This window comes from Myodes glareolus, chromosome 14, assembly GCF_982192425.1.
Source record: "Myodes glareolus chromosome 14, mMyoGla1.1, whole genome shotgun sequence".
Classification (NCBI taxonomy): Eukaryota; Metazoa; Chordata; class Mammalia; order Rodentia; family Cricetidae; genus Myodes; species Myodes glareolus.
In genome coordinates, this window is record NC_142039.1 from 63,886,498 (window position 1) to 63,901,901 (window position 15,404).

At 36.4% G+C, this 15,404-nt stretch overlaps 2 protein-coding genes across 5 annotated transcripts in view; one reads left to right on the top strand and one right to left on the bottom strand.

Annotated features, from left to right (window-relative positions):
- Cenpp (centromere protein P) overlaps positions 1-15,404 on the top strand; it is a 198,157-nt gene that overhangs the window by 116,324 nt on the left and 66,429 nt on the right. The window lies entirely within an intron of this gene.
- The window catches only part of Ecm2 (extracellular matrix protein 2), a 35,769-nt gene continuing 27,794 nt past the window's right edge, over positions 7,430-15,404 (bottom strand). For both annotated transcript variants that reach the window (XM_048432995.3, XM_048432996.3), the window contains exons 8-10: positions 13,245-13,384; positions 11,793-12,119; positions 7,430-10,828 (exon numbers count right to left, since the gene is read on the bottom strand). In XM_048432995.3, the coding sequence (XP_048288952.3) occupies positions 10,660-10,828; positions 11,793-12,119; positions 13,245-13,384 (636 nt within the window). In that variant the 3' untranslated portion in view covers positions 7,430-10,659. The remainder of the gene's footprint in view (positions 10,829-11,792; positions 12,120-13,244; positions 13,385-15,404) is intronic.

Consider the following 15,404-nt stretch of genomic DNA (forward strand, 5'->3'; position numbering starts at 1 on the left):
AAAGAACACCCACATTATTGAAGTGTGAACCCAAAGTTTACATGTACCTAAATAGCCGTGATTTTGTTTTCTCATATTGACTGGAGCTATTGTGTTAAGCAGATATCTCAAGACTTTTTTTAAAAGCTCTTAACCCTGTGATAGGTATCTTAAGGAGCTGCAAGCCAGGCCCTGCAAACTGTTTCCTGGCTCTGTGTCTGCTCTGGTATAGATAGCATGCAAGTCCAGGTAACTCCTACACCTTTCTTTGCGAGAGTTTCAGCTCTGTTCTCATTGCCATTTGCTGAGAGGAGAATCATTTCCCCCCATTCCACTCCATGAAATTACCCAGCCCCACAGCCATTAAGCTTTTCTGGCTCTAGGGGAGAGACTCAGTTGGTACAGGTGATGCTCCCCTCACTTAGGTAAAAGTCTCATCTTTGAACCTCAGGTCTGACATCACAGGCAGGTCAGCACTCCCATTCACTGTGTCCTGGTGCTGCTGCAGCCCCCTCACCACCATCTTATTTGCAGTAGAGTCAGTTATTCACTGACCTTTTTTTGTAAATATACATGTGAATTTGATGGATTGGGAACAGGATGAAATTATGAACTTTACTTTGTTAATCCTTGTGCCCAGAGCAGCTAGCATCTGCCTGAATTACATTAGTGTACAGTCATGAAAAGGAAGCTCACAAGTGAAATACAACTTGTCTTCAACAATAACTTGTTCTATATTTTAATACTTTATTGAAACATATGTTAAAAGAGATAAACATACCATAATGGTACAGCTCATTGAATTCTAAATCCTGATCAAGAAATCTGAACCCCTTCTCATCTTTCCCAAGAAGGATATTTCAGCATCATAGTTTTGTTCTTGAACTTTATCCACATGCACTCACATTATACATTCTTCGTGTCTACTTTTTCTTTCCATTCAACATTATGGTTTTGAAAGCCACCCATGTCATTGTGGTTGGTTATCAATAGTTTATTCTCACAACTGTATTGTAGGATTGTGCTACACATTAATATATTCAATAGAGCTGATTATTTTTTGAAGAATTGTTATGAACATTTTAAATTTTCATTAATTGAGAGTCATATATATGCATTTTAATTAGGTTGAAATTGCTGAATCTCAACTTCCCCCAGGGTACAGCAAGGTGGGACTGAGGAGTTCTCTTCCCAGGTCCGCAGTAGAAATGCAATTGCGTATCTCTTCCTGCATTCTGAGAAAATAACCTTTGGATATGACCCCTCAGGTCTATGGAGAACTTAATTCTTTTTCTTTTTTTGTAAGTTTGGGTTTTTCCCCAACCTTTCTTTTGTGTTTTGTTCTAAACATTGAATTACGAGATGTATTAGAACAGTATCCTTAGTAGAAGTTATAGTTATATTATGTTGTAAATGAGGTAAACTACTAAACTTAAAAAGTAATATTCTTTTTACTTTGTGAACAGAAAACTTGTCTGCCTTAAAAACTGTATAAAATCCTAAATTTGGCCTATATACCAGTGCTTGTAAAAATAGAAATAGATAACTAATGCTGTGCTTACATGATTTCCAAGACAGTGCCTGTAGTTCTTCTGGTATAGACACGGACTGCAGAGATCAAAGTCCATAATACAAACTAAAATAAAGAAGAAACTGTCTCACAGAACTAAGAGCTTAACAGGTAAAGTAGGTGCCTGCCAGCACTTTGCATTTTGGTGTCTAACACTCCCTCACCTTCTTACAAAACTAGAAAAGATAATGGCAGTATTGAGGAAATTGAGGTGAGATGACAGGGCGGGTGAAGACTGCAAGGGTGTATATCATAGATTTTTTTTAATGTCTAAGGATGCTGGGCATAGTGGTGCAGGTCTTTAATCCCAGCACTGGGGAGGCAGAGGCAGGTGAGTCCTTTAGAGGACATCCAGGGCTACTCAGTGCAACCCTGTCTCCAAAAACAAAAGCAAAGCAAACAAAACAAAAGCATGTCCAAGAACTCTGAATTCTAGGATGTATATTTGCATACCACAAGGTTTTATCTTGTTTGTTTCTCTTGAGACAAGATCTCTCTACCTCAACTGGCCTAAAATTTATGATTCTTCTTACTCAGCCTCTAAAGTACCACAATTGCAGGCTTGTACTACTTTGCTTGGTTAATATCCTAGGATTTTGTATCTAGTAAGTACCCACAAAATCTTTTGTGAAGGTTCAGGTTTTGTGGATTATTTTCATATTTGTGTTTCTTATGGAGATCGGGCATATTGATCAGGAATTTATAACTGTAGATCGTGAGCTATAAGCAGTATTCAGTCTGAAACTGGATTTAGAGTATATGGCTTTTATAAAAAGAATATCAAGAAATCTTTCAGCTAAGTCCAAATTCTTAGCATATCTTGAATAATGCTATCCAGTAAAGCCAACCTGAAGTCCTGCCTGGCACAATTCTGGACTTTATAGTAGGTACCTCTTCTCTCCTCCACTTCCCTAACATTTCATGGGTTTTACTACTGCATAATTTATGGGACAGAGCTCACTCTTATTCCCTTGCTTGTCGTTTCATGTTATGAAAGATGAATTTTCCCATCAGTCGTCATGTAACATAAACCTAATTGAATTTATGAATAATAAGAGTTTGTACAATAAAGTTTAGCTTATTACAGCGTGTGGATGTGAAATACTGTTAAATATCTCTGCTGGTTTGAATGAGAGGAACTCCTGTAGGCTATGGTATGGCACTGATTGGAGAGCATGTAGAGCCTTTGGTAGGTAGAGTCTTGCTGAAGGAAATAGGCCTCGGGGCAGGCTCTGGGTGTTTAAAGTTCCTTTTCACATCATGTTTGCTCTCTGATTCATGCTGGTAGTTGAGAATGTGATTTCTCAATTTCCTTCTCCAACTGCCATTTCCATTTTCTGTATTTGCTGCCCTACCACCCAGCCTGTCCCTCTGGAACCAGAAGCCAAAGTAAACTTCCCTTCTGTAAGTTACCTAGGCCATGGTGTTCTATCACAGCAATAGAGGACTAATTACTGCAATCTTAAAATGTGCCTTTGCTTTGAGAAATCAGTACAAGAAGCACTTGTATTTTAAATAAATAATCCCAGTTCGTTCCTTTGAGAGGACCTGAGAGTAGTGAGCACAGCTAGCCTTTAGGTTTGGTTTCCAAATGCCATTTCCCACTAGAAGCAATATCATGTCTAATAATAGACATGTGAACTTCAGTTAGTTCTTAAACCTCATACACTGCAGTGTAGGACCCATTGGGACGTCTGTGATGTGAATATGGACGGTGTGCTTGATAATACTGAACCAACATTCTTTTTTTGGAAATATGTAAAAACAATAATTGACCCAATTGCAAGGAAATCTTGTTTTTAAGTGATTCATACTGACATATGTTCAGAAATCCCAGATTCATTCCTGACTAGTAGATAAATGAATAGATACAGATAGAAATTTCTGATTATATGTATGGATAGTTACAAATTTAGATTCAAGTGAATGGGTGGATGAACAGTCACGGATATGGAAGCAAAAGCAGATGAAATAAATTAAAGTATTAGTTGGTATGTGTGAGTGAAGAGCATAAAGCTGCATATTAATTTTTTTAACTTCCCTGTAGCCTTGAAATGTTAATAAATAGAATAATTAAATATTTAACACTGGGGAAGATGAACAAGCTTGTCTTAATTGTAAACTTTGATTTATCTTTATTGTAGTAAAATAAAATACTCTGTGTAAGATTTTTTTAAGTTAATTTATTGATTACCCTAGACAAGGTTTCTTTTCATCTTAAAATTTATTTTTTATATTTTATGTATACAAATTTTTTCACATATATGTACGTATGTATGTGTATCATGTGTGTGCCTGGTTCCTGCAGATACCATTTCCCTGGAGTTACAGGTGGTTATAAGCTGCCGCATGGATGCTGGGGATTGAGTCCTATGCAAGAGCAATCTGTGTCTATGTTTTAAGACAGCCTCTTACTAGTGTGTCTGGCCACTAAATCTTGGGGTCCATGTTTGCACGTTCTCAGTGCTGAGATGACAAGCACACACCACTATATCTAGTTTTTTTTTCATGGGTGCTAGGGTTCCAATGTTTGCATAGTAAACTGTTTACTGACTGGATTATCTCCCTATCCCCATTTTATAAATACTTTGACATTTGCAAAGTAGCTTTAGTTATAGTCCCAAGGAATACCTTACAATGGACTTCCAAATTAGAATCTTTTTTCTTTATTGGAGATTGGAATACTAGCTGGGTTAGTCTTCAATAGTTCACATGCAAAATTGGTGCTTGTGAATATAATTCCCAATTTATTCAAAGCAGTGAATCTCCAGCTGATCCCAGCTTACAAAAGACTTGCTTATATCCACTGATGGCTTGATGTAAGTTTATTTGACCACAGAGATTGTTACTTAGAAACAAACCAGAACATTTTAATAACATGATGTATTCCTCTTCTTTTCCAAACTAATACTCATTTAGTATAATCACATGTTATTTTTAAGACAGTTCTGCTTTCCCTGGTGTAGGGTTCACATTCTTCACATTTTATGAAAAGGAAAAAATAAACTAGTATGTAAGTTTATACTCTACCCATTTATATATTTAAGAGGAAACAAAACTTAACAGAAAAAGGTAGCCATGTTATTATTTTTTGTTGGGTAATCAGAAGATATACTTACCGAGTTAAAACATTTGTTCCCATTGGGAATGACAACATACGATAGACAGAATTCCTGCAGGGCTCTCAATTTCAGATGTTCTTGTTCAGCACACTGAAGCAAGAGCAAGGGAGTAGTATGCCAAGAACTTACTTCTTCCATAGAAACTCAAACATGCATTCCACAAAACTACAGTTGACAGTGAAACTTCTTTTATCTGAAAGTCTTTTGTGGATGTGGGAAATAAATATTAACTTTCAGTACAGTGTTTGTGGAATGTTTTATTCTTTGAAATTTTCATACAATGAATCTTGATCATATTTACCTTTGCCTGGTTCAGTTGGGTTAGATTCAGTTGGAGCTAATGGGTCCAGAAATAAAATAGGAAAGGAAAATTTGCCATGAAATGCTCTGCCCCAACTTTGCTGCATGTTAGACAGGCCTGAGCTTTCCACATAGACTGTATTAGGGAGTCTGTTATTTCTAAAGAAGGAGTCTATCCACTAGGCTTAGTGATCAAATACCGTTTCTTGTTTGGTTGACTGTTTTAAGTAATGTGCATGATTTTCTTTTGCACCTTTTGAATATATAAGCATCCACAGTGACCCATTCTTATAGGTCAAATTTAATTTTCTTATCAATTTTGTTTGTTTCTTCATAGCCCAGACTGATGCATTATTTACTATGTATGTGGTCCAGACTGGCCTCAAGCTTGAATAACTGTCCTGTATTACCCTGCTGAGTACAAGATTACGGGCATGTCACCACACCAACCTGGTCAGTTTTGTTATTTTTAAGATTTGTTAGTTAGTTTGTTTATTGTGTATATGTCTCAGTATATTTGAGTGCCTGAGGCAGCCAGAAGAGCGTGTCGAATTCCTTGGAACTAGAGTTGCATGAGGTTGTGAGGTAACCAAGGTGTGTTCTGGGAACTGAACTTGAATTCTCTGGAAGAGCAGCCAGTGCTCTTCCACTGAGACATTTCTCCAGCCTTGGTCAATTTGTTTGTTTTTCTTCTTAAAAATTTTTATATTTATTTTTATGTGCATGAGTGTTTTGCCTTCATGTATGTGTATAAGTACACCATGCCCAGTTTCTGTAAAGATCAGAGCTAGAGTTACAGATGGTTGTGAGTTGTCATGTGAGTGCTGAGAACTGAGCCTGAGTGCTTTGCAAGAGCAATACATGCTTTTTTTAGCCTCTGAACCATCTGATTGACTTTGAGTTTTTGTTTGTTTTTTGTTTTTTCCAAATCTAGAATGAGAAGTACTTTAGACTTTGAATTTCAACTTTTACACCTAATGTGCTATCTTAGCCTGGAGGCTAACTCAGGGATGTTCTGTACCATAGTTCACTCCGTTCTGTGTCATGAATATGAACATGCTATGGCGGATAGTCACACTTGAGTTTTGTTGTTGATCCCCCACCTACTCTTCAGGTGGTTTCCTGAGCTGCTGGCTTGGTTCCCTATACAAACCTTCCCAGCCAGACAAGAAGCCTGATGTATTTACCCTCTGGCTCAGTACAGAGCACTGTGCTGAACACAGCCCTAGTGGTTTTGGCCTGTTCTTTTTCTCCACTGTTTATCCTAACCTAATGAAATGCTACTTTAGATAGTAATATCCGTTACACAAAAGGCCTGGCAACCTGTGTACCTGCCTGGTTATTGAAGTCTCAGCACTCTCTTATGACATCACATCATTTAATTGTTCATCCACTGTTCTACACAGTTATTTTCCCCAATTTTTTGGAAGACTGATTTTAAGTTTTAGACCAGGTCTATGGCTAATATTGATTTCAGTTCTGAGTTAACATAGTTCTTTTTGTTTTGTTTTTGTTCTTTGTTTTTTAAGTACTGGAGATAAATCTAAATGTTTCACAGAATCTAGACCTTAGGGGTATCTAATGACTGTTTGACATTAGGTTAGAGCTTACCAGAAATTTCTTTTAGTGAGTTCTTTTAATACATTCTTTAAAATTTAGGCCAGTCGGTAATCGGAACTGATATGCAATTATGAACAAAGAATTAGTTCAGTGATCTCAGTTTATAAATTCTTCTCTGAGGAAACTTTTATTCTTCTCCTAAATAAGAGGAAAGGATAGAACTGATATCATATAGGGTTATACTACCCTTTGGGGTTTCCCTTAAACAGCAGAATTTGAGTGTTTCATTAAATCATCAGCTTGGGAACATAGTAATTCCTGGTATGTTTAAATGATGGTTTTGGAAGGACTGTGATGCAGAAGAACAATATTGATTACTAAGTATTTCCAGTTGTCAAAGGATGATTTAATTGTTTAAAGAATGTACTCTGAACTGGAAAACTAACTCAATGATAAAGTTACATACTGTTCAGAGGACACAAGTTAAATTCCCAGTACCCCACATGGGGCAGATCACAACAGCCTGTAGCTCCAGCTCTAGAAGAATTCATGCCTCTGGCTTCTGTGGACACCTGCACACATGTGCACATTCTCATACACATCCACACAGAGTTAAAAGTATACTTTTTTTTCTAATGTCTAGGTTAGGAAAAATTTTATCCCTGATTAACTTTATGAACTGCGAAAAATTTTTTCATTTAGTTTCTCATTTTTCTTTTGAAAATGCTTAATTTTTTAAAGATTCTTTTCTATTTTTTGTTTGTTTCTTTGTTGTTCTTTGTTGTTTATATCAATTTTGGATAACCCATAAATTGATCCATTTTTGCACTGAGGACCGAGAAGACAAAATTTTTTGTTTATTCAACGCCCACTTTTATTGCCACTATGCACAGCATGCAAGGGTTGAAGACATGAATTCTTTATTTTTTAAGTTTTGCAGACCTTTTTGAAAAGCCAATATAGCTCTCCACCTAGCTGTCATGCAATACCTTCTATGCACAAAGACATTTAGAAATGTCTCACTAGAAATAGCTGGTAGTCAGTTAAACAACACTGATAAAGCCAGATCTGACCTGAATGTTAATGTTAACATAGCAAGAAGTACTGGAGGAAACTTCCAGAAGGGTCAAACTTTAGGTACAGTTCTTTCTGTGCCTAGAACCAGCTTTAAAAAAGACAGAGACTCAAGTCGTGGAAGCTATGGTAAACTTGACTTCTTCTCCTGTTCCTTTTTTTTTCTTTTCTTTTTTTTTTATTTTGCTTAAGGATTAACTATTACTCCTGTTCCTTGAGATGAAGGTGAGCTGACTCTCAAAGCATGTGTCCTGGCTTGTATATTTACCCACCAACCCTATGACTTCCTCACTTTACTGTCCTCCCATCTCTTGTACTACAAGCCAGGTTCACCCTATCCTCTGACAAATGCCCACTTCTAACTTCTCTGAAAAAAACAAAGTTGCTTCATTTAGAGGAGTGGTATGTTCACTTCCTTATCAGTGACCTAGATCTCCCATAAGCCTTGTGTGATGTGATCCACTGGTCTATTCGAAATATAATATTTTAGGTCCTTCTCTGGCTTCTGGCATATTTATTTCTTCATAATACCAGGCTATATATGTTGTCCACTAGATCATATTTTAGTATTTTTAAAAATATTCATGTACAATAAACCAAGTCTCAAAATTAAAAATAGAGATAGCATTCTTTGTACATATGTGCAAAGTCAAGACACAACATTAATGTTTTCCCAACTATAACTAGTCTAAGGCTTCCTTAGTGACAGATGTATTAATGACTACAGCAGGTTTATGAGGCCCAAACTGAACATCTGTTTGTTATAACATTATATCAAGAAAAATTTTTGCTGTAAGGACATTTATCAAAATTTTTATGAAACTAAAACATCCTATTCAGAACATGATGAAATTTCAATACTGAACAGGTTCCATGCTAGAAATATTCATAAAACAATTTTAAAAACAGTTGGAATAAATAAATCTTCAAAATTCAGGGCAGAGTTCTAACTGTCATTCTGATTTTTAGCTTTATGAGAGATTCTGCTACCTTGACAGAGTTGGGGAAAGTGTGCTGCTGCAACCATCCTTTCCTTGCAGACTGTTGGCTATGACCACACATTCACTGAGAGTTCTCAAGCACTGGCAGAGGTAGCCTAGGCTGTATGCTCCTTTCTTCACCACCTGTTTGATTGATTGACAGCTGTTACCTGTATACTTGATTTTCTACTTATACTCCTACCAGAAAAGAACTTCTCAGTTATGTTTATCATTGACTCTCTAAAGTGACTTCATAATGCAGCCAAAGAATGTCACAGTAAACTTGACAGGTAATGCATACCTGTAATCCAAGCACTTGGGAAGCAAAAACAGAAGGATCATGATGAGTTCAAAGGCAACCTGAGCTATAGAATGAGACCCTGTTTGAAAATAAAAACTTTATAAGAAATAAATTGTTTAATAACCCATCAGTGTTGTTATATTCAAATATTAATTCCATTGAGTTATCTTACTCAGAGTTCCCTTTAACCTGAGAACAAGCATTCATTGCTTATAGTTCTTGATTTTAGACACAGTGTAACCAGCTGTTTCAGTTTCATGCTTCTTTGATTTCACTGCCATGATGGACTGTGTCCTTAAACTGTATAACAAAATAAGCCATTTATTTTCTTGAATTGGCTTTTCTCAGGGTATTTTATCACAATGTAGTAGTATGAAAGAAAATTACCCCAAATAAAGTGGTCCTACTAGTAGGTGTGGCCTTGTTGGAGGAAGTGTATCACTAATGGAATGGGCTTTCAGGTCTCTTTTGCTCAAGCTTCCTTCAGAGTACACTCGGTTCACTTCCTGTTGCCCACATATAAAGATGTAGCTAGCACCATGTCTGCCTGCACCCCACCATGCTCCCTGCCATGATGATAATGGACTAAACCTCTGAAACTGTTAATCTGCCACCTCAATTAAATGTTTTCCTTTATAAGAGTTGCCATACTCATGGTGTCTCTTCACAGCAATAGAAACTCTAAGAGTCATAGTAACAGGAAAACAAACTAAAGAAGAGGCCAAAGCTAAAACTTAAATCAAGAGACTAGTGTTTCTGCAGAACACAAAATTTAGTTAATGAAAGAAATCAACATATTTTCTATATGTATCATATCAAATTTTTTATCAATAGAGAGATCAAAGGTCATCATGGTTGCACATGCCTTTAAGCCTAGTACTTGGCAAGTTCCAGGCTAGCCATAGCTACACAGTAAGACACTATTTCAATAAACAAATAAAATTTACATTAATAAAAAGAAATCATTACAAGTCAGTGTGTAATAAATACTACTTTGTTCATTAAACTAAGTACATTTTAGTAAATATGGCAAAAGAGAAGATTGCTAACTATAGCTAGTGGAGTAATATTTTCAGAAATGAATTAATTTTACATTTAACTTTAGCTTATAGTTAATAATAATTTGGGATTTTTTTGCAAACTACTATTTTTCATAGTTTCTCTTTTTTTCTTTTTCTTTTTTCTTTTTTTTTTTTTTACAGGGTCTTTCTACATAGCCCTTTGTGTCCTGGAACTCACTATATAGAACAGGCTGGCTTCAAACTAATGGAGATCCTCCTACCTCTGCCTCCCAAGCGCTAGGATTAAAGGCGTGCAACCATGCCCAGCTTTCTTTCTGTAATCTTTTGTTCTTGCTGACGAAGACATGGAAACAGTCTTAAAATGGCTTTTTTTAACTTTAAAAAGTAATTCCAGACTTATAGTGATTTTTGTATGCCATTCTGCTTGCTTTCCTTACAATTACCAATGTGCATATAACCACTGTAATATTATATAAACCAAGACATCATTATAATAGTGTTTGGGAGACTAGAGAGATGGTTCAAGAAGTTAAGAACAGGTACTAATCTTACAGTGGACCCAAGTTCAGTTCACAGCCGCACATCAGTTGGCTCAGAACCACCTGTGACTCAAGCTCCACGGTATCTAAAACTCTCTTCTCTTCTAGCTTCTGAAGGCATTGCACTCATGTGCACCCCCTTCACACACACACACAAAGATGTAATTTTAATGCATGAGTAAAATTTATAAATGGCAAAAGAAAACTTGAAATTACTTGATCTTTTGTGGTTTAAGAACAATACTTGAATACAGTCTTATGCATGAAAATGCATAAGACGATATTTCTCTAGTTTTAATGTAATTGTTTTCAAGATGAAGATGTTCTAGAGCAGAGTCTTCGTCTTCTTCAACATTGCAAATTTGTTCAGGAAGAATATTCCTAAAGAAAAATAAATATGTAAATTATAAATAGTCCAAGTAATCCAACTTTAGGATTTAGAAGTTAAGCTTTTTTTAATGTTTTAGTTCTTAAAATGAAGTTAGGCAGGATAGATTGACTCGTATTTGTGATTCCAGTACTCAGGGATTGAAGTAAGTTTAAAGACAGTCATCACTACTCAACTCAGTTCCAGGCCAGCCTGATAGAGAGTAATGCCAGGTCTCAAAGCGGGGAAAAAGATAGTAGAGTAGATCATTAGATCTACACAACTGTAAGAAATGAAGCAGTAAGAGCTCTAATGGAGCATAGTCACAACATGCAAAGAAAGGAAGTTCTTCCTAATTGTTGATTTAAAACAGGAACTTCCGTTATTACATAGCTATGTAGCCAAGACTGGCCTTTAACTCCAGATCCTTGTTGCCTTCACCTCTCAATTGTCTGAATTTACAAGCATGAACCACTAACATTGGTCCCATACCATTCCAGATTAATCTTCTAATCATGCTCCCTCGGCAGGCATAATGATTAAACATGTAGAAGCATATTCCCCAAAGTAAAGGAAGTTGAGTTCCAACAAATTTGTTCATAATTTACCTTCATAAAACTCTATATTCAAGCAATTACTGTACTCTCCAGATCACGTTATATACACGGGAGTTGTAGTATAGTGTATTTATTGCTTCACAGCCTTAAATGAATCAGTCTCCAAGGCTATACATATTGTGTAATAATACTCTACTTAATACTATGGAAATTTGCAAAATTAACATGAAAGTGGAAATCATTATGAATCTTCACATACTTATTTTCCATTTTAGCAACTATTAACATTGCTAGTTTTCTTCAGATCTAATTATTAGCACCAGTTTTTCTCTTCAGAATAAATCTAAAAGTTCACATTATGAGAATTTATTTAATTTTTCAACCAAAATTTAAATTGATACTAGAAAAATCCAAAATTTACCGAATCTTATTGTTGTTCAGCCTCAGAAAATGTAGTGCTTTCATTTCTTGTATTCCAGGTGGTATGGATTTTAAGTCATTGTGATCCAGAAACAATTCTCTCAGAGAATGATATGCCCCATAGAATGAGACTAGGTTCACACCATCATCAGAAAGTCTATTAAATGACAGATATAAGTATTCCAGGCCAGGTTCCATATGGCCAAAAACATAGCCAGGGATCCGTTCAATCTGGTTCCCAATTAGTACAAGGTGCAGCAGAGACTTAGGTAGATAGGAGGGGACATGGTAAAGCTTGTTATAGGACAAGTCGATGGATTCAAGATTTCTGCAACAAAGAAAAAAGTGAGCAGGATAAGGAACTTCAGGAGACTGGTTGGCCATCCTGATGATCCTAAACAGAACCAGATTATATATATGCCAGTCTGGTTCTCCTGGCCCCCGAGCTCATATTCTTACCAACATCCACACTGTTTCTTAGCTAGGAGTGTGCATCAGAGTCCAGGTGGAAAAACTCAGATATTTTGGGGAAATAGGGAGATTAAGTTCAAATTGTTGAATCAAATGAAATCCAGTAGTCTTTGTTTCTAGTAATGATGTTTCATGATTTGTGGTGGGAGTAGGGGCTGCCTGCACTTTCATCATTTGATTTATGATCTGGCACATCAGGGACTTGGGGTGAGATAAAGGGATTAGAGTGAAATAGAGAAATGTGGAAGTGTTAATGCACCAGGAAGTCCTGGGAATGTGGTCAGCTCCCTGCTTTGTTTCAGAAGCTTCCCCTGAGTCTACAAGGGCTTCTCCCCAGCCCTTTTCATCCAATAAAGATTCCTCTATTCACAAAGGACTTCATTATCCTCCAGTTGGGTCCAAAGTCTCATTTCATTGCTATGAACAACTTGGGAACATATCCTTGTATAAATAAACATTCATCCTATGTTTAGACATACCCATGGGACGTGATATCAGACAGGACTTGCCTTCAGTTCATTCCTTCTTTGCTAAAGAATACAAATAGACTTTTGATTCCTGTCTAGGAAGGTGGATTCTATTTTGTACCTCTACTCTCAAACAAAACCTTCTTGAGATAGAGAAATGGTTTGGACAAACAAGAAAACAGTATGGTGTAGGAAAAAGGCAAGCCTGACCTCTGCAGGTTGGCATTTCCATCTAATGATGAAGAAAAGGGGTGTCAACACTCCTCTCTGTGTACAGAGGATCATGCCATTTAAACTGACAACCTGTGAGGTAGGTATTGATTGTTATGGGTCAAACCCCCTCCCCTTCTTTATAGTTTAGCACTTAGCACATCCATAGGCAGTAGTGGTCATAATACCACTTATTTATGTAATAAGTGGTTTGGAAACTCAGTGAAGTAGCTAAATTTTGTAATTGAGAGTAATTGTTACATGGGAAAGGATGCTAAGAAAGTTAAATTGTGGTAGATACTTACTCTTGATTTATCCATGCTAAAGGAGCAATCCGATTTTCTTCTATTTTATTATAACGTAGTACAATCATATTAATCTTTCTGGTATGATTGAAACAAATTTCAGTGATTTCTTCAATTTGATTATTTTCTAGGTATAATTCCTATAAATAATGGAAAATATTATTTCTCTACCACTTGTGTTCAGTGATATCTGATTTCACGAAACTAAAACAGACTATTCACATTAGTATTATTTAAAGTCTTATTACTTTTTCTAGTGAATTTATACTTTTTCATTTGTTTTTTTTTGAGACAGAGTATGCATACATATGTGTGCAGGAGCGTGTGGAGGACAGGGATTGGTATCAGATGTCTTCCTCAGTCACTCTCCTCCTTAGTTTTTGAGACAGGATCCCTTACTGAGCCTAGGGATCATTTATGTGGCAAGCGCTTTACCAAGTCATCTCTTCAACCAAGTAAACTTAGTTTTTTAGTCATAATGTTATATGATTTAGCATACCATATGATTGTATAAATTTTCTGACTTAACAAAACTTACATTATTTAGCTGGACATGGTGGCACATGCCTTTAATCCCAGGCCTTGTAAGGCAGAGGCAGGCAGATCTCTGTGAGTTCGAGATCTTCCTGGTCTACGAGTTCCAGGATAGCCATGACTGTTATACCAAGAAACTGTCTCATGAAACAAAAAAACAAGCTTACTTTAATTATGCTACTTGAGTTTCAGAACACTGAAAATTATGGATGGAAATAGTCACAGCTCACCAGTGCTAGGCCCGCAGAGAGAGAAATGCTCACCCTAGGTTCCAGAATGTATGAGGGTCCATTCTAGCTGAACCTTAGCTTCAGACCAGCTTCCAGCTATTCCATAGTTTCTATAATGATTTTAGGGTCGTATTTTTAGACTTGAGTTATAATTAATTACTCAAAAATAAAGTTAACATTCATTAAGTTTCTGTTATTAGAAAACAATTTACTAAAGGGTCTTAATTTTTTCTGGTTATAGTTAGAATACATAAGTAGAATTGGTTTATTTGTTAAATATAACTTTTTATTCATACCATGGTTATTTTTCTTTTGTAACTTAATTTTGGCTTTTGTTAGAGATGCATAAAGGAACGTTTAGCTTTTTGCTTTTATTTCTTCTGTACTTAAGGGATGAATTACATGAGAGGTTTCCAAACTCAAGGGCACATCAAAATCACCTCCTCATGAGCCTTTTAAAGTAGAAAATTCCAACCTAAGTAAATCCCTGGAAGGGGTATTTAAGTCGGTTCTTGATTACTTCATATGATGAAGACTCTAAAGCTATAAGAAAGTTGATGTGAAACAATCTTCAGATGTACCATGATGTAAGGCTGGTCTGTTAGTAAATAACATATGCTGTACACTGTATGCCCAGAATTTCCAAGATTGGTGGAAATAGGTCCCATTGGAAAGACAGAAGCCAGGCTGGAAAGTTCAGGCATGGGGAGGAGAATATTGATATTTTTTTTATCACCTAAGTTACACATGTATGTATTTTACCAGTTTCATATATCAAAATATTAAAATTTTTATTACATTTATTTTGTGTGCTTATGTGTATGTGGCTAGACACATGTATGGAACTCAGAAGGCAACTTGTGGGTTATCAATTATCTCCACAATATAGGGCTCAGGTGTCAAACTCAGTTGTCAGGCTTTGCATGAGCTGGGTTACCAGTTGAGCCATGTCTTTCTAAAATTTTGTATCTTTAAAAAATAATTTAGGTATCTGACTTTGCTGTCAAAAAAATAAGAATTAGTATGTCAAAGATCGGTTCAGGAGTGTTTATGTCTTAATAATTTAGATGAGGGCTGGGATATGCTTTTGATCCCCAGTACCATATAAAGCAGAGCATGGAGGTGGTACATGCCTATAATCTCAACACTTGGGAGGTAGAAGCAGGAGGATCAAGAGATCAAGCCCAGACTAGGATAATAAATTCTTAGTATACAGAGGGGAAATCCTACATCACATGGTAACTCACACCTTTAATCCCAGCACCTCAGAGGCAGAGGCAAACAGATCTCTGAGTTCAAGGCCAGCCTGATCTAGAGCAAGTTCTAGGACAGCCAGACCTACCTACCTACCCAGAGAAACCCTGTCTTGAAAAAACAGAAAAAAAAAACCCTAGGT